The following is a 24,750-nucleotide window of genomic DNA, read 5'->3' on the forward strand; positions in this document are numbered from 1 at the left end:
GTCCAGTTTGTCAGGATGTCCTCGTGCCAGAAAAGGCAGCCTGAAGCTCACACCTAGCAAAGAGGAGAAGGAGGAGCCAGACATAAAGTAAGCTTCATATTTAACCTCATAAAAGCATATACCATTGTTGATAACTTCTTAGTATGTAGCAGACAAATTGAAAATTGCTTAGACAATTGTGAAGTGAATATTTAGGTCACCTTCAGAAACGAATGGTCATAGTGTTTTGCTAGTTTGATAAATATTTCATATTGATTCAACCTGTCCTCATTGGTTCCTTATGTGAAATTTATTTTTAAGTTTCTAGTTTGTTTTTGAGTGTAGTTTTTGTAACATGTATTAATAATTACAATATATTCAATATACAGTTAACCAATTTTTGCACCAGCTGTAGTGGTTGTTTACCAATTTAAGCATTCTTCCCAGAACGTTTACATTACGTGGAGGTTCTTTAAACATGAAAAAGGTTCCTCACACCTTTCATCTCATTTACAAACACACATAAAAAAGATTTTTATGTGTAAAGAAACTTATAAAGGTATAAAGAACATTCACAAAGGTTCTTTGACAATTTAAGGGTTCTTCCTAGTTTCTTAACAACTTTAAACATTAAAAATGATATTGACATTCACACTGCTCATTACAAAAATAGTTCTCTACAGAAGCATCCACAGAAAAGTTTTTTAGGAAACCAAAAATGGTTCTTTTGTGGCATCATGCAAAGAACCAATTCTGGCACGTTTATTTTTAAGAGTGTAGGCAGACATCTCATGCTTCTAAACAGAGAATTGGAGTGAATTCAGTGTTTTTGGGTCATTCCTTTATTAAGGACAAAAAAAAATCAAATCTAACCAAGGAACTCAAATATGTACACATTTCTATAAGTGTTGTTTTGTTAAAAGTCTCCATAATTCCATATAGCTGCAGTTCTTGATAATACTATGGAAGACACTAATGCAGTTGATTGCAGCTCTCAATCCAAAACTCAGCACAGCAGTATCTTCTTACGTTTACATCTGTGCCACTGTTTCATTTTTAATTACTAATGCAAAGGCAGAGGCTTAGGAATTAGACTGAAGCAGGTCTCGTACACTTTCAGAGAGGGGGTGAGAGAGGTGGAGGAGGGGATGAAGAGTGTGAGGGAACAGGCCCACTGCATCTATAACGTTGCCAGATTATTGTAAATTGGTGGCCATATGGCATGACTCCATTGTGTTACGGCCTGATGTATGGCCACTACCTGCACAGAAGTGCTCAAGCCGCCGTGTTCCCTCGTTAGAGCCGCTGTGTTACGAACCCAAACGGCCAAAACAACCTTCTTCTATGCGGCTTTGCGCAAAGCTATTTGTTCCATCCCAGATAACCTTTCACCTATCCCAATATGGGCTATCAGGGAAGGGGCCAGTGACCCCCAAATCATGTGCTTTTTCCCCCTCCCCTGCGCAGGACACACAACAATTATCTGCAATTTATGTCATTCCATTACTGACCCCGGCAGGGGTGGGGGGGTGTTGGCGAGAGGCGAAATAAATTGGCCAACTCCTCGCCACTCCAGACTTCAACTTGCCAGGCTTATGTTATACATTTTCCAAAGCAATCGTATTAACCCACCACCCTCGTAATTATTTATCCAAGGGTTTCTGGTTTTGTTTTGTTTATTTTTTCTGTCAAACATTATTGAGTTTCCATGTGCGGAATTATGTCAGCCTGATTTTCTTTTTTTATTTTTTTTATTTTGGATACATTTTTAATCAGCATTTCACGGGATTAATCTTCTTAATGGTTTTTGAAAAATCTTCCTGCTCAGCAAGTGGAAGGGGTATTTATGGATGTGCGCGACTTACCCAAATGACAAATGTTCGGCCATGGTTTTTTAGGAGTTGCGTTCCGGCTATTAGTTCGACGCTGGAGCATGTTTGGCAGCTTTTCCGCACACCGCGGTGATGAAATAACAGTGCAAGCGAGTGCGGAATGCCGCTTCTGCTCGGCCTCCACCAGATAATCTACTATAATAAACGTGTCACTGTGTGGTGATTTGGAGTGGAAGGGAACAAAAGAGTATCTGTTTCTGTTTGGCGAGAGGTTTTAATTTAAGCGGGCCAAAGGTCGGGCTACATCTGCACGCACTCCAGGAGGGTGACCCAGAAATCCGTATGAAAACAGGCGACAGAGGGCAGCTGCCTCGTTCAGGTCTCTGAATGCAACCTGTCACTGTGACCTCGTTCCATACGATCACACACCTCAACCTACATGCCTGCTTCCAAAGCTGTTACTCCATAAACACAGTAAACATAGATGTGCTCACCGCATGATGTGCACACATAGCATGATATCCACCACAACTGTGTTCATTGGGAGCATGCTTATTTGTACTGAGTACAGAGACCACCCTTCTTTTATTTTATTTCCAGTCAAAATGGCCAAGTTATTAATTTTTCAGTGTCAGAAAAAAAGAAAACATACATTTACCAGAAAATTACACGGATTCCTCAACAATGAAATATAAGATCATTTTTTTCAGTATTTTGAGTGTCCACCTTTTGCCACCTTTATCAAAGCTTTCGTTCTTTTTAGGAGACTTGTTTTTTAGTTTTTCAAAGAAATCTGCAGGGGTATTTTTTCCATACCTTTAAAGTTAGTCTTAGAGGAGTTAGAGTTATGGTTCAATTATCTGCTTCTCATCGTTCAAGTAATCCAGCAGCTTCTTTAATTTATTTGCAAGTTTTCTTTTGTTTCTACTTTCTTTTCTCAGTAACAGCTTCCTGACAGCTACACATCCTTTCAGAACCTTAGTGTTGAGCTGTCTTCTCACAGTGGAAGAATGGAAAGAAAGACCTCTGTAATTCTTCAGATCTGAAGCGAGAGTGGGGATTAATCTCAAAGATGAAAGCTTTAAGATCTTTATCTGAGGGTAACAGTTCTGGTGGTCTGCCAGGTCTTGCATGGTTGTTAGGACTCCCATTTCCCCTGTATCTTTTTATATTTCTTTGAACTCTTGGTTTGGAAACTCCAGGGTTTTTTTTTACTTATTTTCTTTCCCTTTTCCTCTTCTTTATGCATGTCGATTATCTTATATCTAATCTCATCAGAAATGTCTCCTCAATAATGAGTAAGTTGTGCTTAATGGCTGTTTTGACTGGAAAATAAACAAAGGGTGCTGTCTGTCCTTTTCACAGTACAGTATGCTGGTCAACAATAACACTCCAGAATATATATGTTTCTCCATAGCTGAACACTTTAATTGATATGATTTATTACAGATCAACTTAGAATGTCTCAAGTAGAAACATGCTGTAAATTGATCACTTATAAAATCTTAAATAGAAGGTGTATCATATAGAAGTGATCACTGTATCTTTGTTAGTATTAAATACATCAATACTGATTATAATAAAGTAAAAGTGAATAAAAGTGATCATCTTCATTGTGCAAAAAAACTCTTTATCCAGTCTTGATTGATGCAGTTTTTTGGTTTTCATTCAAGGGGAAATACAACAGTTTGTTTCTTGTCCCGTGTGTTAGGTGTCCTGTAGTTGGTTGTGATGGTCAGGGTCATGTCACAGGGAAATATACATCCCACCGGAGCGCCGGCAGTTGCCCCATTGCAGCCAAGCGCCAAAAGGAGAGCACCCTAAATGGAATGGCCTTCTCCTGGAAGACCTGCAAGCAGGAGCTGCCCCACTGCCCACTTCCTGGCTGCAACGGCCTGGGACATGCCAACAACGTGTTCGCCACGCACAGGAGGTAAAACTGATCTGATCAAAAATTGAGCCCATAACTGTATACCTCTCATTTTAAGCCAAAAACCTAAGCTTAAGGAATAACACACAGCACAAACCTAAAGTGCACACAAAAGAAATTAGCAACAGAGGTTAATTGTTGTAAGCCCAGCATTTTAAACCTAAATGGAAAAAAACAAGAAGTAAAACAGAAAGTAGGAGTCATTTTCCTTAACCTAGCCCTCAGTCTAAAGAACTGTTCACTCATTTGATCTGTCTCTTTTTAATGCCATTTTATCTCTCCAGTTTGTCAGGTTGTCCACTTAATGCTCAAAGCATCAAGAGGAAGCTCTCAGGGGAGGAGATGACCATCAAACTCAAAACCAGCAGCGGTGGGTTAACATTCTTCCAGTTTATAAAAGGAACACAGGCTTTCTAATTGTTTCTTATTTTTTGAAAATGCACTACATCAGACTACATTGTGTATAACACAACAACAAACACTAAAAACTTGTTACTGTTTTTTTAGCAGTCAGTTCTCTTCATATTTAATGCTGTAATTGGCTTTTCCTTTTTCCCAGTTGTTGATGCTGTGAATCTAAAGCACAGCGCAGGTGCAGGTCTCACCTCATGAGTGTCTTCTCTGGTTGTTGTTTGAGACAGGCATTGAGGGCAGTGAGGACATGCAGCATTTGGATCATGAAATAAAAGAGCTGAATGAGTCCAATCTGAAAATAGAGGCTGACATGATGCAACTTCAGACTCAGGTAAACAGTAAGAAAATTAATTTCTCCAAACAACATGAATATGCATTACACTTTTGTACACACTAACTGATCACCTGGTGTGTTTTAATTTATATAAAATCATGTGAGTTTGACTAGTAAGCCATACAGTTTGGCTACAGAAGTAAGCTTCATAGAAACAGAATTCCTGATACTGTTAGTCGGCCATCTTGAGTGTAATGTTTCAATTAAAAATTACTCATTTAAAACCTTTGTGGTTTTAAATGAAAAAAAAATCATTGGGTCTGTATCAACAAACCCTTAAAGGGGAATTCAAACTCAAATTTCAAAATTCATAATTCAAAAATGTTTGAATGAGTTTTTGCTTTGTAACATACTGCATGTACCTGCCTATTTTCTGGCATGAATTGATTTTACAAATATGTTGTAGGCCATAAGCTTATTTCAAAACTATCGTAAATGTCTCAGGCATCAAGCAGTGTTCTCATAACCATTTCATGTAATAGCTTTATGCGAAATAGCTTTCAGAAGCATTAACCTACCACCACTGCTGTGACCAACTCTGACTCAACATATTTCTTTAGAATGGAGCATTTCACATCAGACCACTCTCAATTACTTTGTTTACATCTTAACTGTTTAACTATACAGGCATTTTGAAAAATCTGAAAAGAAAAATTGTATTGTGTCATTTTTAATTCTACCTTGACATGCTAACTAAAACAGTAGCATAGTGTTGTGGAAAAATATGTCTCCTGAGTGTACTAGTTTGCTGTATCGATCTCCCTCCACGTGATTCCGTTCCTGACCTTTTATGCTCCGTCTTGGTCCAGATCTCATCCATGGAGTGCAACCTGAAGACCATCGAAGAGGAGAACAAGATGATCGAGCAGCACAACGACAGCTTGTTGAAGGAGCTGGCACGGCTCAGTCAAGCACTTATCAACAGCCTTACTGACATCCAGCTACCACAAATGGTGAGCCAGACCTCCTCACTACACCTTCTACTGTAGTGAAGAACAGGCGGAAGAAACACCACCTCTTATTTTTGCCGTGTGAAAGAGGGGAATCCAAGGTTTTATTTATGTAATGTGGTGGGCTTGAGGATAAACTTTCAAAAGAAACAGGAAGTTTATTGCCAAATAAAAACAAAGCTCATCTTATCAAGAGTAAAAAGTGAGACAGTACAAAAGCTAACCCTGTGTAGGAAAGAGTGGTGCACGACCTTATACATGTATTTGAGCAAGATTAATATTTTTTATACATGCATCTGCACATCTGTGCTGCCAATAAAAATGTAAACTTTGTTTCCAGCACCTATAGTTTGTAAATGACAATACAGTTTTTGTAAATTCAATACAGTTGTGTTGTTTGAACCAGACAAGATTTCCAACCTAATAACATAAACCTATATTTATTTATATCAAAATCACAGCTCATTGTTTTGACTACAAAGTAGGTGAGAATTAATCAGTATGATAAAATTGAAATATATTTTATTTACATGACATCAGAAGAGCATTGAATCTGTGCATAAAAATGAATTCTTTTAATATGGATAGAATGTGAACTTTATTCATTGTTTAATTTGGAAGACTTATAATACACCTTACTGTGTGGGGGCTGTACTTTAACCTGGCTTCCTCTCGTGAGTTTTTTACATGCTTCAAAAAGGTGCTATATTTCAGCTATCCAGTCTTCAGGGTGAATATTGAGAAATATCTGTCTAATTGCTGTCACAGATGCTACGGGAATATAAGAAGATGGCTAAAAGCATGGTCTACTTGAACCTGTTTAACTACATAAAATATCTATGTTACTCAGCTCTTCTCTACTGATAGAACACGCTTCTACCACCCAGTGAAATCATGTGGTCTGTCAGACAGTTAATCAGAACAAAACACTGACTATACAAAAAATTGATTTCTAAAAAAGATTTTAGTTGGACTAGATGAGGTTTAAATTACCTTTGTCAATTCACTATTGTATTTTCCATTTCAGTCAAGGACTAGATGCAGTATATGTCTCCCTGCTAATGTATTTTCGCTGCATCCTTACAAAACCGTGTGTGTATGTTGTGAATTTACATGCTTGCTTTGTCTTCCAGGGTCCAATAAATGAGCAGAACTTTGAAGCTTATGTGAAGACTTTGACAGATATGTACAACAGTTCAGAACATGAGTATTCTCCAGAATGCAAGGCCTTACTGGACAGCATCAGACAGGCCATTAAGGGCATCCACGTAGAAACAGTCTACTCACCATGAAGTACTGTACTTGCAGACAAGCAATATCTCTGGACAGCTGGTTTTTGTTTTGTTTGGTTTTTGGGGTATGGCTGGCTTCAAACCATGTGCAAGAAAGAGCTTATATTTAAAAAAAGTAAATTATATTCATTCCATGGATCGCACTGATAATTACCAGCCAGTTTTTATCACAATTTCAAACATTTTATTTATTGACATTGATTTTGGTGAGATTCTGATCCCCTTTTGCACTTATTTATTTCCTTTGATTTGCTTGACTTAACTCTGTATGTGTTCTTTTGTGTATTAAGACTATTATTACTATTTATTGTCTTTATTCATCAAAAATAATTTATTGAACAGTAATATATTTTATTTATTTTATATTTAACATCAATGTTGGCTATTGGTATTCTTTTTTTCTGGCACTTCCGCTCTACGTATTACAAATGACTTAGGCTCAGGCACATTTGTATTTGTCGTATTTTATTTGGTAGGTTTTTTGTTGTTGTTAAAAGAAATGGAGAAAAAAAGAAAGGAAAAAACATGTTTACTTGCATTTGTGATACTCCTCCACCAGTGACCGATGGCATATGTAATAATAGTCCTGTTGCTCCACCTAGTGGCAGCGAGCTCTTACTGGTCGGCCACGCAAGGCTCAGTCTTCAACTCTCAATGGTCTTCTTTTTGAATGTATTGTGTGCTACAAATAAATTTTCCAAATAACACTGAATCATAAATCAGTATTCGTAGCTACTGAGCTCAAATCAGTTTCATTTAAATGCTCTGACTGTACATTGCCATTTTATTACCAGGACATCAAGTCAAGGGGAAAAACATCACTACATAAAATAACTGAATTGCGTTTCTATCGATATGAACTGCCTTTGGTGTGCACACTCTTGCGTGTGCATATATGTGCCTATATGTAAATGATTACATGGAATATACTATGTTTTTGTGGTAGAACAGTATTACGTGAATGGTGATTCCTTTTATTATACAGTATATTTATTTTCAGAAAGAAAAAAAGCCTCTAACTCTGTTTAGCTACTGTTTATATGCCATTTTAAGTATCGGATGATATTGTTGTAATACGAGGATCAAGTGTTTCATCATTTACTATGAATTAGTACATTCTCCTCCAAGCTAAAATGCAGCATTTGACCCTTTCAAAAACCTTTAAAAGAAAACACGCACTGACCAACATTTTAAAAGGCTTCTTTGTGTCTCAAAGATAGTATTACCTGACATGGTCAATTCTGAGTTACAATTACTTTTCCAGTATAGACTGGGATACGCCATGTCTTTAAGGGCAGTACATCCATGGCCTCTTCTGACTTCTGCATGAAGCTAAGTGTATGGTCCACTAATTGCCAAGCAGATCCAAAAGAATCCTGCAGTGGAAAATGACCTTGCATATTAGACTTTGTGCACAACAAAAGAGGCACAGTTTGAAATGCCGTTTAACACAGATGACCACTGACATTATTTCATGTGTTTTCCAGATTAGTGTGAGCAGTCACACTCCTTTCAATCTAGCTGCCAGAGGAGAAAATTTACAGGTCACTGAGTTAAAAAGAAAAAAAAAAAAAGCTATATTTGACCAAATCATTATACTGAATCGAATCCTTAATCAACAGAACGAAAATCTTTTGAAAAGAAGTGTAATTTATAATTGTGTTAAATTATTTGTAATTCCTAATATTTAATTTATAAACCACACATTGTTTGCTCAGGAACTTTTGTGAGGACTATTTATTTTTTTTGCATTTGTATTTGATGTTTTGTAATGTGAAATGAATTTTTTTGTGTAATGATATTAGTATGGAACACTGTACTGTAAATTATTTTGTTTCTTTTTGATTAAAACAAAATGCTTTTTTTTCAGTTAAAGTAGTTTCTATATTGAAGTTTCTTTACACTTTTACTATTTCATAAGCAGTAATGCGCTGTGTTGTACAGTTTGTGTATGGTAGAAATAAACAATTTAATGATCTCTTGAATTGTCAGTATTAGAAAAGAACATTGTATACTCTCTGTCCACTGTGTTAGAAAAACTTCACTTGGACTTCCACACACTGGCTACTTTATGAGCTCCATCTATCTTATATATCCATTAAATAGGTGTACACGTACACTTACAGACTGTAGCCCATATGGGGTCAGTTTCTGACCACAGGGCCACTGTTGACCAGATATTATTTGGGAGGTGAACTCTTCTCAACACAACTCCCAAAAATGTCTGGCCAAGACCACTGATGAAGGACTGGAGGATAGTTGATATAAACATCCATCAACAGATGGGCTGCAGTCTCTAACTATACAACAGCAAGGTGGACAAGGTAGGGGTTTCTATCATTTATTACATTAAATTGTATAACCCCTCTATACTGTTTATAGTCTACATGATTCTTTCTGGATTTTATTGACATGTTCTTTTATTCTGTGGTTTTGCCCCAATCTACCTTGACTGTTATAACTTTAAAAGTATATAATTATATTTCTGGCTTTCTATCAGCAGCAAAGAGCAAATTCTGCCAACAGTTTAAACAAATCAGGTGCACAAGAAGTATTGTTATCTGTTTCTTTAAACAATCATTCTGAATCATCAACAAAGAATAAACAAAATATTGCTTTCAATTGTTCCACATTTTAGCATCAGCACCCAGAATTCATATTCTGAAAGTAGGTGAGTGGATGTTTTTCCTTTTTCTTTTTTTATTTCATCCACAATGGAGAAAGTTTTATATTGAAATACCAATTACAAACATTTCCAAATTATTCTTTTCTGTAAAAGCGCCTAATAGAAGTGAACAGTAGAGATCCTGCTATCACGACAGTATTTGACATAACAAACCTTATAGATCTAGAGTAGTTGCTTCTACGCAGGTTTCATTGTTTTATATTATGGAGAAAGTTTAGGGGATTTAGAGGTTCTGCAGAGGATGTCAGGCCAGGAAACTTTAACAAAGAACTGAGACAAATACTCAAAAATGCCAGTGCTGCTAATAATGAAGTCCTGCAGGAAGTGTGGGCGTTATGCAAACAAGATCTTGCTAACTAAATCCCCACAGACTTTTGTTCATTGTTAACCATGCTGGCATTTTTGGTTGAACAATTGCATTAATGTGCTCAGCTGATGCATTCTGTACTGAAACCATGAACAAACTACTGTACTACAAGGAGATGCTGAGCTCAGCTTAAGGGGACCCAAGGACAGGAGGAAAATATACGAACTGACCCTTGGATGGCCCCTGCTGTAACCAGAGAAGGTGTTGCTGAAGCTTTCCTGGAGTCTGGGCCCAGTCAGCCAACGTGACTTAACCATGAAGGAAGACTTCATTTATGGGAAATGTTTCGCTTCGCAGATTCAAGGAATTCAACAAGATAACTGCTTTTAAAGGTATTGGGGTGCATGAACCCATGCCACAATCTGAGAGGAAGGTATCCTTTTGACGTGTTAACAAGAATGAACGTTTGTAAGGTAGAAGTAAAAGTAGCCTAATCTGAATTATTCCTTTACTGCACCTTTGAAATTGTACTTAAGTATATGAAACTGAGTAACTAGACACTACCTGCCTCTGGTTAGTGCTTACCCTGATGAAAACAAAAAAAAAGCACAGATCAACATGAATTCTATGCTGGTTTAGCTGATCACCAAGCATGGCCATGCTGGTTGACCAGCATACCAGCATCCAAAACTCACCATTTTTTGGTTTTGCTGGTGAGAAATTATGCTGGCCTTTGCAGTTTTTTTTCTTTTCCTGAAAGGATCTGAGAACAGGATAGTTCTCTGTGCTGCCTCCATGATACGTAGTGTGAGTCTCCATAGCGTGTATCCCAATAGTAGTTTATCATTCTAAAACATGTCAATTCCCAACTCATTCCTCATCCTGGAGCCTGGCATTCACATGAAACAGACAGTAATAAAATCAACAGCTGAACATCAGTAGGGCAAGGATGGTGTCATTGATCTGTGATAGCAATCTGTCTCTCTTTATTTCTGCTCTTGTTAGTTGAAATACAGGCTCCTTTTAGCAGCCTACAAAAGTGGGACGGCAGGAGGGGTTCATATGTCATTATCATATTTCCATTTTAGCTGAAACCATAGACTGACATCAGACAAATGCATATGCCTCTGAACTGATAACCCAGTCACACCTGTTTTTAAGTCTAGTTACACAATTGCTTGTGTTCAAACTGATCCAGCAGATGCTCTGGCATAACCTGAATGAATGCCAGGGCAGTGGGCTGCATGGGTGTAAACAACAGAGATTGCCACATTTGCCCCCTTCGTTTTCTGACTGAGTGACCCTGACAACTGGCTTGGTCTACTTGCATGAGGCCAGGTCTACATAAAGGTGCTGAGAAGTGGAAAACAGAGACATGTAAGACCTATCATGTGCTATGAAGTGCTGTAAAAGGCCACACATTGGTCTTCATGAGAAAATACAATAATAGGCTGTGACACTGGCATATTGTTTGAACAGTCCATCCATGTGTCATTCCATGAAAATGTTGTATTTCAATCCACAATATTTGATGCAATCTTTAAGGAACAAAAATCTGCTAAATGTTCTTTCATGCTAAATTTTCATTAGTTCATTACTAACACAGTGTATGAGCAAAAAATATTGCAAGTGAAGAAAGTATGTTATTATATATGATGTTATTAAGAATACAGGAATTTTACATGCCCATATAGACAGCCATTCAAGTTTAATCTCAAATATACCAAAAAAAAGTTAATTAACATCAGACCTTTGCCATGCTCAGGTGTATTTCTGTTTTCACATTAACACAAAACATATTAATTGAATATAAAAAAAACATTAATTTTAAGAAAAATATGTTTTCTAGGTCCTTGAGTTTTGCATTCTGCCTCATCACACCAGCTTATTTAGCCATTAATATAACGTGCTGCCACATTAAATTACACAGTGAAGAGGAAGTGACATCATTAAGCCTTCAAGTTTAAAAAAGTGTTTATTCAGCACTGATAATTTGTTGTTTTCTGGCTCTTTATGGTGAGTCAAGCACAACGTCCACCCAATCACACAAAATAGACAGAGAAAATCGGTATTTATGAAATATTTGCAATATATACGGCGGGTGGACATTTTGAAAGTTATAAAACTGCAAACTGCTCTAATGACTGTCCTTAACAATTTTAGTAAAAAGCTGAGACAACCAGAGTTTTTTTCTAGTTAAAATGCTGAGTGCTATCCCTGCAGACCCGCGAAAACGCAGCCTTGTAGGCCGGTTTGTTAAGGACCACGTGATGTGTGTTTACATCCTCTCAGCTGTTTCTGCTGGAGAAAAACACAACGCTGGTCGCTGAGACCCGCTTAAAGTAGCCACGGGTTTTTACTAACTGACACAATTCTACCATCTTTCAGTCTTGAAAACAGCGCCTGACATTTATTAATGGGGAAAAAGGTCAGTGAAAATGCCTATTTGAGGCCAACATCTGTTTCTGTTTCAACTTGCTGCTTCGTCCAGCTTTATCGAGTGGGTTCTGTTCTGTTTGTAGCTAGCTAGCTGGTTAGCTTACGGTAGCTAGCTGGTTAGCTGCTTACTTAGACACCTATTGTCTGGAAGAAGCTTTTTAGAGTTTTAGGTATTTTGGATATTTGCCACTGGTGGAGGTTTTGTTTGACCAGGCGACACATAATACACATATTTGACTGACGGTTTCTGACACGAAATCGGCGATTTGTAATTCGGCGCTCTAGCCTTCCTAGCCAGTTGTTTAGTGAAAGTACGTCTGCTTGATGGCTGAAGTAATGGAGAAGTAACGTTACCCGACTAATGTTAGCGATAAAGTTAGCTAGCTAGCTAGTAGCCGACCAAGCTAAAATAAGGTAGATGTTAACTGACGCTAAATAAAACAACTGAGCCTACGTTACTGAACTAACACAATAAGTGTTACATAATAGATCTAAACGAGATGCCAAATTTGCCGTTAAACATTTAGCTATCGAGCGAAATAGGTGCCTTCAGTCGCACTGTGTGCCATGTTTTTGTTGTTGACGTTACTCACAACGACTGCATTTGTGTCTGCAGTAACAAAGTGTGAACTTGCAAAAGCACTAATGTCAGATACATGTTATATGAATCAGCAGACCGTTTAAATTTTTTTAGGTGTCCTCAGAAAAAACTAAGAGTAGCATTTATCCAGCCACCTAATGCGCATTTATTGTTATTGTTGGGACTCTTTGGCTTACAGGTAGCTAATATCAAGGCAGTTATTATGACGGGAAGACGTCTCATGAAGGACAAAAAACCCGTTTGATGTGCTGGGTGCCCTCTACCTACAAACTGAGAAGGAACCGATGTAGGTTAGCTAGTTAGCTCATTTAGGTACTGTTTCTCAGTCTTCAACGCAGTGCGGATGTGGTGAGGGTTCCGCAGCTTGAAAACTGTGGTAAGACTGCGAGGACTCTGTAGATCTTATAGCAGTGCGGATGGGTCTGATGTGGCCTGCTTTAGTACCTAGGTAATAGTATCGAGATCTTTAAGCCCATTAGCTCCAAGGAAAAAGGTTCGTTATAATTTTGATAAGATTTATCCTTACTAGCTTCATTATAATATCCTGAATAGAGAATTTCTGGTTATTAGAAATTATATATAACGTTCTGAGTATGATATGCCCAGATTGTGATCTCTCATTGTGCTTATGCGTCTGACCAATACATAAATAAGCTATATAATTTGTAGTAATTTAACTTACTGCAGCTTTTGTATTTTCTCAGCAGCAGACTGTGAAGTTTAACTAAGGGCTAGCACCTATTGTCATTGCAGCTGTAAATTAATGTTGGTTCTCATTTTAAATCGAGACGACTATGAAAACAAACCTGTTTTACAAGATCTGTTTTACAAGTCCTGGGATGAAGCTTACTCTTCAGGAAGGGCTAAGGGCACGTCTATTGGCAGATTAGGCATATGTTGTTGAGGTGTATGTGGTTTCAATTCGCATGTTATTGCAGACTTACCCCTACTCAGCTCTGGAACCTGTTAGACTGGCCATTGAGTTCAGAGAACTGCCTCAGTGACCTCTCACCCAGAGTAACCCAAAACCACACTCAAGGAGAAGTGTTTCACGGCAATGAAATAATCACTCCAGTAGAAAAAAAAACAACTAGAGTAAATAAAATTATACAGGCGTCAAGTCAAAAAACTAGTAATGTCCAGTGTGAATTAACACAAAATGAATCAGGTGAATAAGAATAACTAAAATGTATATCAGTAAAAAGTACATAATTTCTTTACAAATGAACTTGAGTGAAGTGGAGGAAATCTAATTTAAAAATGACTTGAAAAGCACAAATCTATCAAAATTATATGTAAGTGCATGATATTGAGTAAATGTAACTAGTTACTACCTTGTTCTGGCCTGATACAGCTGATGCACCATATTGAGTTTGTTTTTTAAGTGAACACAAGACAGCACATTTTCTTCCATTTATTAAAAAAATACAGTCCGCTGTATGGATATTTAGGAAAAGATTTTCCCTAAATGGACATGATTAAGATTAGGGCTGGGCAGTTTTTATGACTACATAAGTTAATTCAATTAGAATTTTAAACTCCGCCCAGTGACTGCTGGGATAGGCTCCAGCTCCCCAGAAGGATGAGCGGTTTAGAAGGGGTGTGTGTGTGTGTGTTTGTGTGTGTAGTATTTTAACACCTTGTGTAAAATGTCAAAATCAATATTTTGCACTATTTAAATATTCTTAATTACACATTATTATAATAAATACTACAGTTAAACACTTTGTCAAGGTAACAACACATTTTGTATTTCATTTTTGATTTTTGATAACAGAAAAGAAAGAAACAATAATTTGCTTGGCTTGATAAAAAAACAGCTTTGGAGGGAGGCAGCACTTCTCTCTATAATAAAGTCTATAATAAAGAAAATGTCACTTCAGTTATAACAAATTGGTTTAGATTTTTTAGCATCAAACAAACAAATGTAAATTATAAAAGCTGTAGAAAGTTACTCTCAACCAAAAGTGTCAGACTGTTTTTATTCTTGCGGTATTTTTACTTCTGTTTTCTAGAGTTGAGTCAGAAATCTTAAATGCTAAAAAAGAAGGATAAAAATGATGTTTAAAAAGTTTTGCAGTGTTTCTCAACTATAATTAAGAATAGAATAAAAAGGATTGTCAACACCCTAAACTGTAATTGACTAAATGTGTATTATGAAAACTGGATGTCCATTGCAGATGCCCTTTGTTTCTGCAGTGAGTCTCACAATCTGTAGTAAACTGAGTAGCTAGATACGGAGATAAACATTCCTTCCACTTGTCATTTTTATTTAGAATGATAAGTTTAACTCCATTAGTTTAACATTTATTTGCCATGTTGAACTAAAACCTTAAAAGAATTGTGACACTGAGCTTAAAAAACCAAATGCAGTGGGACTTGCAGCATTTGTCATGACTGTTAAAGAGTTTACAAATGGCACAGGATTATGTGTTCTAATTGTCTAGCAACTAATAGCCTAAATTATCAGTTTTAGGTTCCTGTTCCTTTTGGCCTTTGAACACAGCACTGTGCAAAGGTCTTAGACACTACTTGTACTGTTTATCTTGGCTTCTTTACAGTTACAAGTTGTTTAAATACAGTCGGAAGAATGCAGGTTAAGTTCTTGACTTCTTGTTGCGCTCCAGCCCTTGTATGGATTTGTTAAATTACTTAATTACACCTGACTTAATAAAGTACTGATTAGCCAAACTATAAATACTGGACTTCCTTGAGGAGAGGTTTAAAAAAAGCACATATCAAACTGTATTGTTTATTTGTTTTTATTCTATTGTTCCTTTTAGTGTTACTTTCACTGTTACTATATCCTGCTACATGGTAACCCTTGTCTCTGATGCACCCTCTCCTAAATCAAAGACATCCTGTGAAAGTTACAGTGACTGGTCACAGTGAACCCCACAGTGTATGAATACATTATTAGAAAAAATGGGCAGGATGGACAGAGAGACTGTATGAGCAAGTTTGTTCTGGTAAAACATTAGTGGTGTGTGACAATGGTATGATTATGCAACCAGCACCCTAATCATATTAATGATGGATCAACTGCTTTAGGAGCTCAGCTTTATGTCCAGTGGGTCTCACAAAGGCCCGCAATGTAGCAATAAATGTGAATAGCTTCTCTTCTGGTTCCAGAACCCCTGCTGCCAAGAATAATACAGAACTTTCATGTATGGAGGTTAGAGATGAATCATATTTTACATCTTTTTGTGGTATAACTTGGCTTGCACTAGTGGTTCTCCATGTTTTTGGTGATAAATTTCACAGTCCTCTCTGCTTTGACACACCTGCCTCAGTCCACAAAGGCTTGCTAATTTAGCTAATGAGTTGAAACGTGTGCCAAAGCATGCAGAATAAAAAAAGCAGTGTGAGGTCTCCAGGGGCCAGACTCATTAAGCATGTTCAACTTAGATATGATTCCTGATGAAGATTCAGCTTACAGAACCTAACAAATGCAGTCACAGTTACCTTCTTTTATAATAGCATTTAACTTTCACGTTCTGTGAACTCTGATGTTAGCATCGCACATTGTAGATTCCTCGGTAAAAGAGGAAATTATCCTATTTATCCTATTTATCCTATATATCCTATATTTATATATAGTAAAAAGTAACACCGTTACCACTACCACTATGTTAATGCTTTTTGGAGTAATTTATATCACTCTCTTTATTTTCATCTATGACTGTGACCAAAATCCCCTTGCATTTTAGGACACTATTGAGTATGTCGGCCATTTTTCTCTTAGTGTTTGAAATATAATATGGAATACCACAGTGATTTCAAGAGCTCTACAATCTCTCACAGTGCACAACTCATGAATTTTAGTGAACACCATAGACAGCATCAGCTGAATACTCATGTTACAGAGGTGGACAGTGGACAGGGCAATGTAATGTGAACAGTGGCTGCTTAACTGAAAAAAAACGAATTAGAATCTCTAAATTATGGTAGAGCAGCAGCTCTGTACAGTAAAAAAAAAGACTGTAATGTAGCTAAACATATAGCAAAAGGACTCGCTGGTAACTGTAGGTTACTTGGTCTTGCAGACTTAGAATTAAATATGTACTCTGGTCAAGTTGCATTTTTCCCCTGCACTTTTCAGAACATTATTTTCATGTCTGTGGAAATGAATAAGACACTAACTTCAGCCATGTAAACTTATCATGTTTGTTTGTTTATGTTTATGTGACTTTTATAATTGGTGAATACTGACATTGGCTGCAGAAGATAAAGTGTCCGACTGCATGTATTGATTCATGCGTTTTTCTAACAGCCTTTAGTAAACAGAATAGTTCTCCCCTATACAGGTGCAAAACTAATGAGGAAGCAGGGATCCATTTCAGTTACAGCCTATGATTCCTTCACTGAAACGTAATATTTTTCCATGTGATTGAGGCCAAAACTGTCTCGAAGGGAAAAAAGTGTCCCAAAAAGCACCAGAGGGTGGAGGGCTATCCCTGATTGGTAAGAAGCTCACCCTGATTGGCCGTTTAATCCCAAAGTTAACCTGCCCTGGAATAGGTTAGGCCTGCAGCATAAGTAGCCCCACCTTCGTGAGACATACAGTCCAGGGTTAGATCGAACTAAGCTTATAGTTAACTTATTAAACAAGAAATCCTGCTTCATGAGACAGACCTCTGAGCTGAGATTTGAAAACGCTGGCCTACACAATCATTTGTAAAATTTTAAGAATTCGTCTTGCTGTCCTTTCGGGCTCCAAACAGTGGCTTTAGAAACTACAGGACATAAAGTGGCACACATGTAACTGTTTATTAATGCACTGATTCTGTTTCACAGTTCTGGTGTGTGAGGGTTAGAGTAAGTTCAAAATTGTATATAACTTTTGCAGGCTCTTGTTTGGTCAATTTATTTTGCTAAAGTAAAAGTGAGAAGTGAAGCACAGCCTGTGCTGTATTTACTGTAGAAATGTACTGGCTGGAGACAGAGGGATGCCCTACAGGGTCATGGTCAAGCCTAGAAGAAAACCTTGGGAAAAAAAAGCTTGACCTATTTTCTCGTTACTGCAGAAATCCCAAAGGGTAGCATTTCAGGCAAAAGCAATCAGAAAGTAGGACAAAGATTGCTGTGACACCTTCCGTGCTGGTGGGAGTATAGAAAAGAAATCTATATTTTAAAAAATACTTTCAAAACACCCTGGAAGCACAATGCATTAAACATCACAATCCTATAGCTTAGATCATATAAAATTAAGGGGGTCATTGCAGAGTGAGGGTCTGCTTCAGCCAAGAGTCTAGCATAAAAACGGGCTGCAGCTGTTTTATGTCAGATTTAATAGGTATTTTTGTATGTCTCTGCAGTACATTAGTTGCGTGCCCACAAGCCTCTAGTTTGATTTAATCCTATTTGGGGTTTACCAAAAAGAGTGAGGTCACATTGTACATGGGACATTTGCCAGTGAATACCTGAACTGCTGTTTTTATATATATATATATATATATAATATATATATATATATATATATATATATATATATATATATATATATATATATATATATATATATGGAGTATTTGTTCTAGATATGAGATGATCTAAACCTGTGTGTTATTTTTTTTTTTTCTACTCTTTCTTCAGACATGTGATGATGATCTGAGGTGATTGGAAGGCCTGAATCATCCTGTCTTTCATCTGCCCAAAGAAAGAACCCTTTCCTCTTCAATGTGAAGAAGAGTTGGTCCTGTGGAAGTGTTTCACCTCCTCTTGTTCTACTTTTTTCTTTTTTATTCCTTTCTTTTCTCTTGGAGAGGAGGGGACCATGGGTGGAGCAGTGAGTGCAGGGGAGGACAATGATGATTTGATTGACAACCTGAAGGAGGCTCAGTATATTCGCACAGACAAGGTCGAACAAGCTTTTAGGGCTATAGACCGTGGTGATTACTATTTAGAGGGCTACAGGGACAATGCCTACAAAGACTTAGCATGGAAGCATGGCAATATTCACCTCTCAGCCCCATGCATCTATTCAGAGGTAATGGAAGCGTTGAACCTCCAGCAAGGACTGTCTTTTCTCAATCTGGGCAGTGGCACGGGATACTTAAGCACAATGGTGGGCCTGATCATTGGTGAGAATGATGAACACTTTTTTTTTTTTTGAATCAGTGATTTGTCAAGTAAATTGTTTACATTCTGGCAGTACTATTTTTAGTGACTTGTTTCAGTAAAGTGATGTACTGAAATAAATCAGTACCCACAATGTTTAAACAAACCCAGAGCAGTAAAGTAGTCCCAGACATAGAACAACATTTGGAGAATATTGTATTGCTGCATTAGCAATATATTGGAGTTTCTGGAAATAATTTTGCCTTATTCTCTGCCCCACAGGAGGCTTTAGGAGGCAAATGTTGTGCCATACACACAATTCACCAACAGAAATTAATGTTCAAACATGAGGGGGGAAACTGGAAAAATGTTTTTTGAGGAAAAATGTTAGCAAGCACAGTTACATCTGTTAATACAGCAAATTTTGCTTATTGCTTTTATTTACCACTAGTCCATTAATAAATATCTTGTATTTGAAGATTATTAGCAACAGAACTTATAATAAAGTTCCACTCTTTTTTTCTAGGTCCTTTTGGAGTAAATCATGGTGTGGAGCTCCACAAGGATGTGGTGGAATACGCAAAAGACAGACTTGAGGAGTTCATAAGAAACGGTGACAGCTTTGACAAGTAAGCAGAACTTCTCAATTATTGAAGAAGACATCATGTGCCCTTATGTGTACTTACATGCAGTCAAGTGAAATGACCATGTAAATGATGTGAAAGTATGTGCTACTTTGGATATAAATTATCTATTTCAGGTTTGAGTTCTGCGAACCTAATTTTGTAGTGGGGAACTGTCTGGAGATCTCGTCAGACAGCCATCAATATGATCGCATATACTGCGGAGCAGGAGTTCAGAAAGACCATGAGAACTATATGAAGGTCATGCTCAAAGTTGGGGGGATTCTTGTCATGCCAATCGAGGATCAGGTAAATTATTCTCTTTATGTGTTTTTTTTTCATGATCACTCAGATGTGGATGGATACTGTTAAAACATAATAATAAAGGAAAGACGTGACTTTTAGTTTAAACAGAGTGTTTATTATGTGCATATAATTGTAAAAGTACTACTTCCAGGGCAGAAATCAAGTCCTGCTGTGGTGCCTGTTGCCATGGGTCATTGAGAACACAACTAGTGGTGTTCTTATTGAGAAGGAAAAAGCAGCAGTCCCACTCTTTTTTTCTGTTGCCACGTTAAGTATCAGCCAATCGGTTGTCTGTCCTGGCACATGGAGCATAACAAGGCTTCAGACTAATCAATGGAAGGTGCATGCAAACCTTCCCCCATCACATAGTCTTGTCATATGAAGCCTATTGTGTTGGGAATTGGTCTCACTGAGTGAAAAGTTTTAGCTATTGTGTAATAAATTGCCAAAACTGTCAAATCTGTCTATTATAACTTATTTGTCAAGTAAGACATTTTTATATCTGGTTATTAATGTTTAATGGAAATTGATATGTATGGATGCACATTTTTTCTGTTTTTGTGCCATTTATTTAGGTATTAGTAAATGCTGTATGTTTTGCTGTTGCAGTTAACTCAGATAACCAGAACCGGTCAAAGCTCGTGGGAGAGTAAGAACATCTTGGCGGTTTCTTTTGCACCTCTCGTACAGCAGAGCAGAACTGACGGCAGCAAGCCTGACGCTGTGGTGCTGCGTAAGTCCCTGCTATATCATGTGCACACACACACATGCACTGTTAGTATATTACTTCTATAATCTTCATTACCAAAATAAATACTCCTTAAATCTGCTACTGACAGATTTCTGTGAGCAAGCTAGCAGTGATCTCGAACTGTCGACAAAAAATCTTCTCATCTACATATACATAAGAAAATGTAAACCTAGGATGTAATCAAGTGTAAGGTGGGCATTTCAGTCTAAAATAATATTCTAATTTGTAAGGTATTATTCTAAAAATATTTAACCAGAGACAGCATCACCACTCAACATCTTACTATAGCTATACTATATTAAACTCAGAAATCCATTGCAGGCAACATGTGGCTTGAATTTTACAGCAGCCAAACTAAAGTCTTTAAGAAAAACAAAGACTAATCCTCTGTTACCCGAGCTAATGCTATTAGCCGTGTATATTGTCGTATCTTGCCTCATACTCTTTAGCTCGAAACCAGCAAATCTGTGAAGAGTTAATTAGCTGATGCCAAACGGGATAACCTCACAAAATAGTGTCGAAATTTTTATTACAAAAAATCTGTACAAGTTGAGAGTAAAATGAGCTTGAGCTTTTTTGTTTATCGCCGCTTTTCTGTGGTGCTTCCTGTCTGCTATAGTGGCACTTTATGCTGTCCACTATCAGATACAGGTTCTCCACTCACCTCTGGTTTTAAATCTAAGCCTAATTTGGCCACATTTTAAAAAGCGTCTTAGTGGAGTGTTTTGGGAATTACGAAAGGCAATTTTAAACTTGCTTGGTAAGCAGTTAATCTACCTTGATTGAATAGCCCACAGTAGGTAGGTCTACACTAGTGACCCACAAGTATTGTTGTGCTAGGGACGACATGAACAAACCTCAAGACTAGCTGACATAGCGCAATGAATGAATCTACGAGAGAGCATATCGTTAAAATTTGAGCTGATATCCAGGTCAATTACTTGCGACGGTGTTGGTCATTTTTATTTTGTCTAAATCCATTTTTCTGTGTGTTGCACAGCTCCGTTTTCTGTGAGGAGCCTCCAGGACCTCGCCCGCATCTATATTCGCCGCACGGTGCGCAACCTGGTCAACGAGGAGGCACTGTCCAAAGGCCCAGTGCAGAGAGCGCCTCAGAAACGTAAACGCCGGCGATGCCGCCCTCCCCGCATAAACACCTACGTCTTTGTGGGGAACCAGCTGATTCCAGAGCCCATGGAGAGCGAGGAAGATGAGCGGATCGAGAAGGAAAGTAAAGAGGAAGAGCAGGACAAAGACACCATTGTGGAGCCATTGAAGCCAGAGGAGCCTCAGGTTAACTTGCTCAGAGACAAGATTCTAAACCTGCCGCTGCCAGAGCCGCTGAAGGCGTACCTGTTGTATTACCGTGAGAAATAGTCAAACGACCAGACATTCTGCCTATGGATGAGTGGATTTTCATGATGGTTCTCTTTTAGGGCAATTTTTTTCGTCCTGTTAATTTCTTTGATTGTAGCATAATTTAAGATTTTTTCAGGATGGTAAGTCTGAATCTGGAACCTGTATGGTTTATAATATGCTGTTCTAATGATTCATAATCCTGTTATTGAATCTGATATAGGAATCCTTTGAGCACTGAGGACCTGTGGAGGTTTCTAGTTCTCTATGTTTATACTCAAAAGAGTTTGCTAAATTTGCTAAGATATTTTTTGATGTTTTTGTTTCCCCCTACGATTCACAGGCTTATATTGCTCAGCCTTGTCATTCATCAAATGAGTCAGATTTGTAGAAGTTCATAGTTCATTTTCCTCATCAGAACACATAGGTAATTGTTAGGGATGACTGTTGCCTTTTGGGAATCTGAGCTTGGGTGTGTTTCTTCTTTTTGTGAGGCTTGTTAATCGGTCTGGACCTGTTTGATGAGGCCCTGTCTTGCACTGTTTTGTCTGGAAGCACAAACAGGCTGTGAGGTCAGTGACAAAGCTGGCTTTATGGATTTGCAAACTGAGTTGTTTTCAAACTTATAACATCAGTTGGGCTAATCTTAGATCAGGGGTTTACAGTCCTAGTCTTAGCACATTTTTGGCTTTCCATGATGTAGAACATTTTGATTTAACTAATTAGCTTAATTAACAAGCTTGTTGTGTGCTGGATCAGCTGTTTTAGAGTAGGGAAAACAAAAAAATGTGCAGAGCTTGAGGATTGCCAGCCTCTTTCTTAGATTAAGTTTAGTCTTTGGCTCTTTATGGAGATTTATCTATGATGAGCTCCATTTTAGTCCACCACACTTAATCTGTGTCAAAAACATCTATTTTGCTTCATGCGAGCCTCTGGCTATCTGTTTAATAAGCTAGAGTTGCTGTAGCTTCATAGAATTCCTGTGTCAGATTTTTCTGAAAACACTCAAGCTTGCTTGTGGCATAAAGTAGAAGGTCATGAGTGTCTGTGTAGTGTTTGACAGAGTGCAGTAAACAGTCTTTTCCGTTGAACATATTTGGAAAAATATTTCTGATAGTAGGTATGGAGTATAATAGGGCAGCATGTGACAGCAGATGGATATCTTTGAGCTGGGGAATTTCTTTTAACATGTGAAAACTGTGGACCTGTAATTCTCATTTAGCACTTTCAGTTTGTAATTTCTTAATTCTCCATTTGAGGGTGTTCACGTTCTTTACTGTTTCCGGAACACTGAACAAAATCACATTCAGTATATCCTGTACTTATTGACTGATGGAGATGCTCAGGAGTATGTAGACAGATCACCACAGGCTGACCAAGTGCTGTGTCCGCCTCTCCTTGCCTTCTGAGGAACTTACTAATATCTAATTCTAATTCTCATGGTTAACTTATGATTATCAAAATAAAGCATTGTCTATTTTTTCCTAAAAGCACAAATCCACAAATATATTACTGATTTGAACATTAATGATATGTACAGCTGTGGGGCCTCTGGCCCAAAACCGAACTTTTACACAGGGATAACTCTTTCAGGGTATAGGACTATTACCTGCTGGTAAAATGTACAGAATTGTACAACTTGTGTCGGGTTTTAAACGCGCTGAAATTTGTAAAAGCTTGATCTACTAAAATCCATAACTGTTTGCTTCAACTGTGTTCTTCGTTTGCCACTCACCAAAGAGAGAGGCACCTAGTGTGGATACTTACACCGTTCATAGAATATAATGTACATATAGGCAGAGGCTTTGTTAAGTTTTACAGTTTATCATAGCTGTCAGTTTCCAGTTTTCGTGAATACATTTTAGATGCATTATTAGTTTGACCTTGACTTGAAAAAACTGTTGATTGCACTAGATTGAGCAACTGTCAAAAAGTGGCTGAAAATCATATCATTAATGTATGACACACAAAAAAAAAATCTGCCACCAAAAACACAGCACTAACTGTTCAGGCCAGAATACTTTAAATGAATAGCCGGAGCTTGACATTTAGAGAAAACTCATTTGATTTGATGCATTGTGTAAAACTGAAAGCAGAGTTTCTGCTGGATCAACACTTTACAGAAACCACTGTCTCAGCACTGTTCTTTCCCACTGAATCCCAGCTGGCTATAGAATGTATATTCTATATTCTAGACCCACTTGCCTTTTTATGACTTCTGTTATATCAACTTCCTTGAATTGGATGCTTTTTATTGAAATGATCCTTTAAGGTTATGGAACTCAGCAAGCACATTTTCTTGGGCTTCTCACAAGGGGTTTATTTTTGGCTAAGGTTTGGTTCTAGAATTTTTGTAACCAGCTTTTTAAGGATTTCACTGCAGTACTGAAGACTTGGACTATCCCAGACTATTTGTTCTTGCATTCAGACTGCTGACGTTACAATCTGAAAGGAGTGGCTGCAGCCTTGACGGCCTTCACCGTAGTCCACTTCATAACCAAGTTTCTCAGCATGCACGTTTAGGCAGCAGACTGTAATGTTCATAAAAAAGAGGTTTATGTCCATGTTTCTTATGTCTGGTTTTCCAAATAAAACTCTTGTACACTCATCTTGCCAACATTCTCTGTTCTACTCAGTCTAGCACTTTAGATTCTATATGTTGCAGTGAGTATTTGTTTAGGAAGGCTGCAAGCTTTTGAAGAGAAATCAGATTTGTCCTGCTGTGTAAACGTAGCCACAGTTATTAAAGCAGTGTTGCATCAAAAACCCAAAGTTTAATTCCTAGGGCCATTTTAAGATTTCAAGCATGTCACAGGTAGCTGTGGCATGACCTGGTGGTTTTGAGGTAAAGAAGTAAAAGCTTTCCATAGTAAAAAGAGATCAGAAATAT

At 37.7% G+C, this 24,750-nt stretch overlaps 2 protein-coding genes across 2 annotated transcripts in view; both read left to right on the plus strand.

The window, feature by feature from the left end:
- The window catches only part of st18 (ST18 C2H2C-type zinc finger transcription factor), a 52,748-nt gene extending 45,903 nt beyond the window's left edge, over positions 1-6,845 (plus strand). The window contains exons 17-22 of the mRNA XM_036592003.1: positions 7-87; positions 3,523-3,744; positions 4,026-4,111; positions 4,383-4,486; positions 5,299-5,442; positions 6,573-6,845. Coding sequence (XP_036447896.1) covers positions 7-87; positions 3,523-3,744; positions 4,026-4,111; positions 4,383-4,486; positions 5,299-5,442; positions 6,573-6,731 — 796 coding nt within the window. The 3' untranslated portion in view covers positions 6,732-6,845. The remainder of the gene's footprint in view (positions 1-6; positions 88-3,522; positions 3,745-4,025; positions 4,112-4,382; positions 4,487-5,298; positions 5,443-6,572) is intronic.
- A 5,152-nt stretch (positions 6,846-11,997) lies between these two features.
- On the plus strand, positions 11,998-24,468 carry pcmtd1 (protein-L-isoaspartate (D-aspartate) O-methyltransferase domain containing 1). Its single transcript, XM_036592065.1, has 6 exons — positions 11,998-12,152; positions 18,360-18,847; positions 19,351-19,453; positions 19,585-19,756; positions 20,363-20,486; positions 21,505-24,468. Exons 2-6 carry the CDS (start codon positions 18,541-18,543, stop codon positions 21,879-21,881), a joined length of 1,083 nt encoding a protein of 360 aa, XP_036447958.1. The 5' UTR covers positions 11,998-12,152; positions 18,360-18,540; the 3' UTR covers positions 21,882-24,468.
- The last annotated feature ends 282 nt before the right edge of the window (positions 24,469-24,750 follow it).

Source organism: Colossoma macropomum, unplaced genomic scaffold (assembly GCF_904425465.1).
Source record: "Colossoma macropomum unplaced genomic scaffold, Colossoma_macropomum, whole genome shotgun sequence".
Lineage (NCBI taxonomy): Eukaryota > Metazoa > Chordata > Actinopteri > Characiformes > Serrasalmidae > Colossoma > Colossoma macropomum.

Coding starts and splice junctions, on each gene's coding strand:
- pcmtd1 (XM_036592065.1), top strand. CDS start 18,541: ATGGGTGGAGCAGTGAGTGCAGGGGAGGACAATGATGATTTGATTGAC. Junction 18,848..19,350: donor AATGGTGGGCCTGATCATTG/GTGAGAATGATG, acceptor CTTTTTTTCTAG/GTCCTTTTGGAGTAAATCAT. Junction 20,487..21,504: donor GCCTGACGCTGTGGTGCTGC/GTAAGTCCCTGC, acceptor TGTGTTGCACAG/CTCCGTTTTCTGTGAGGAGC.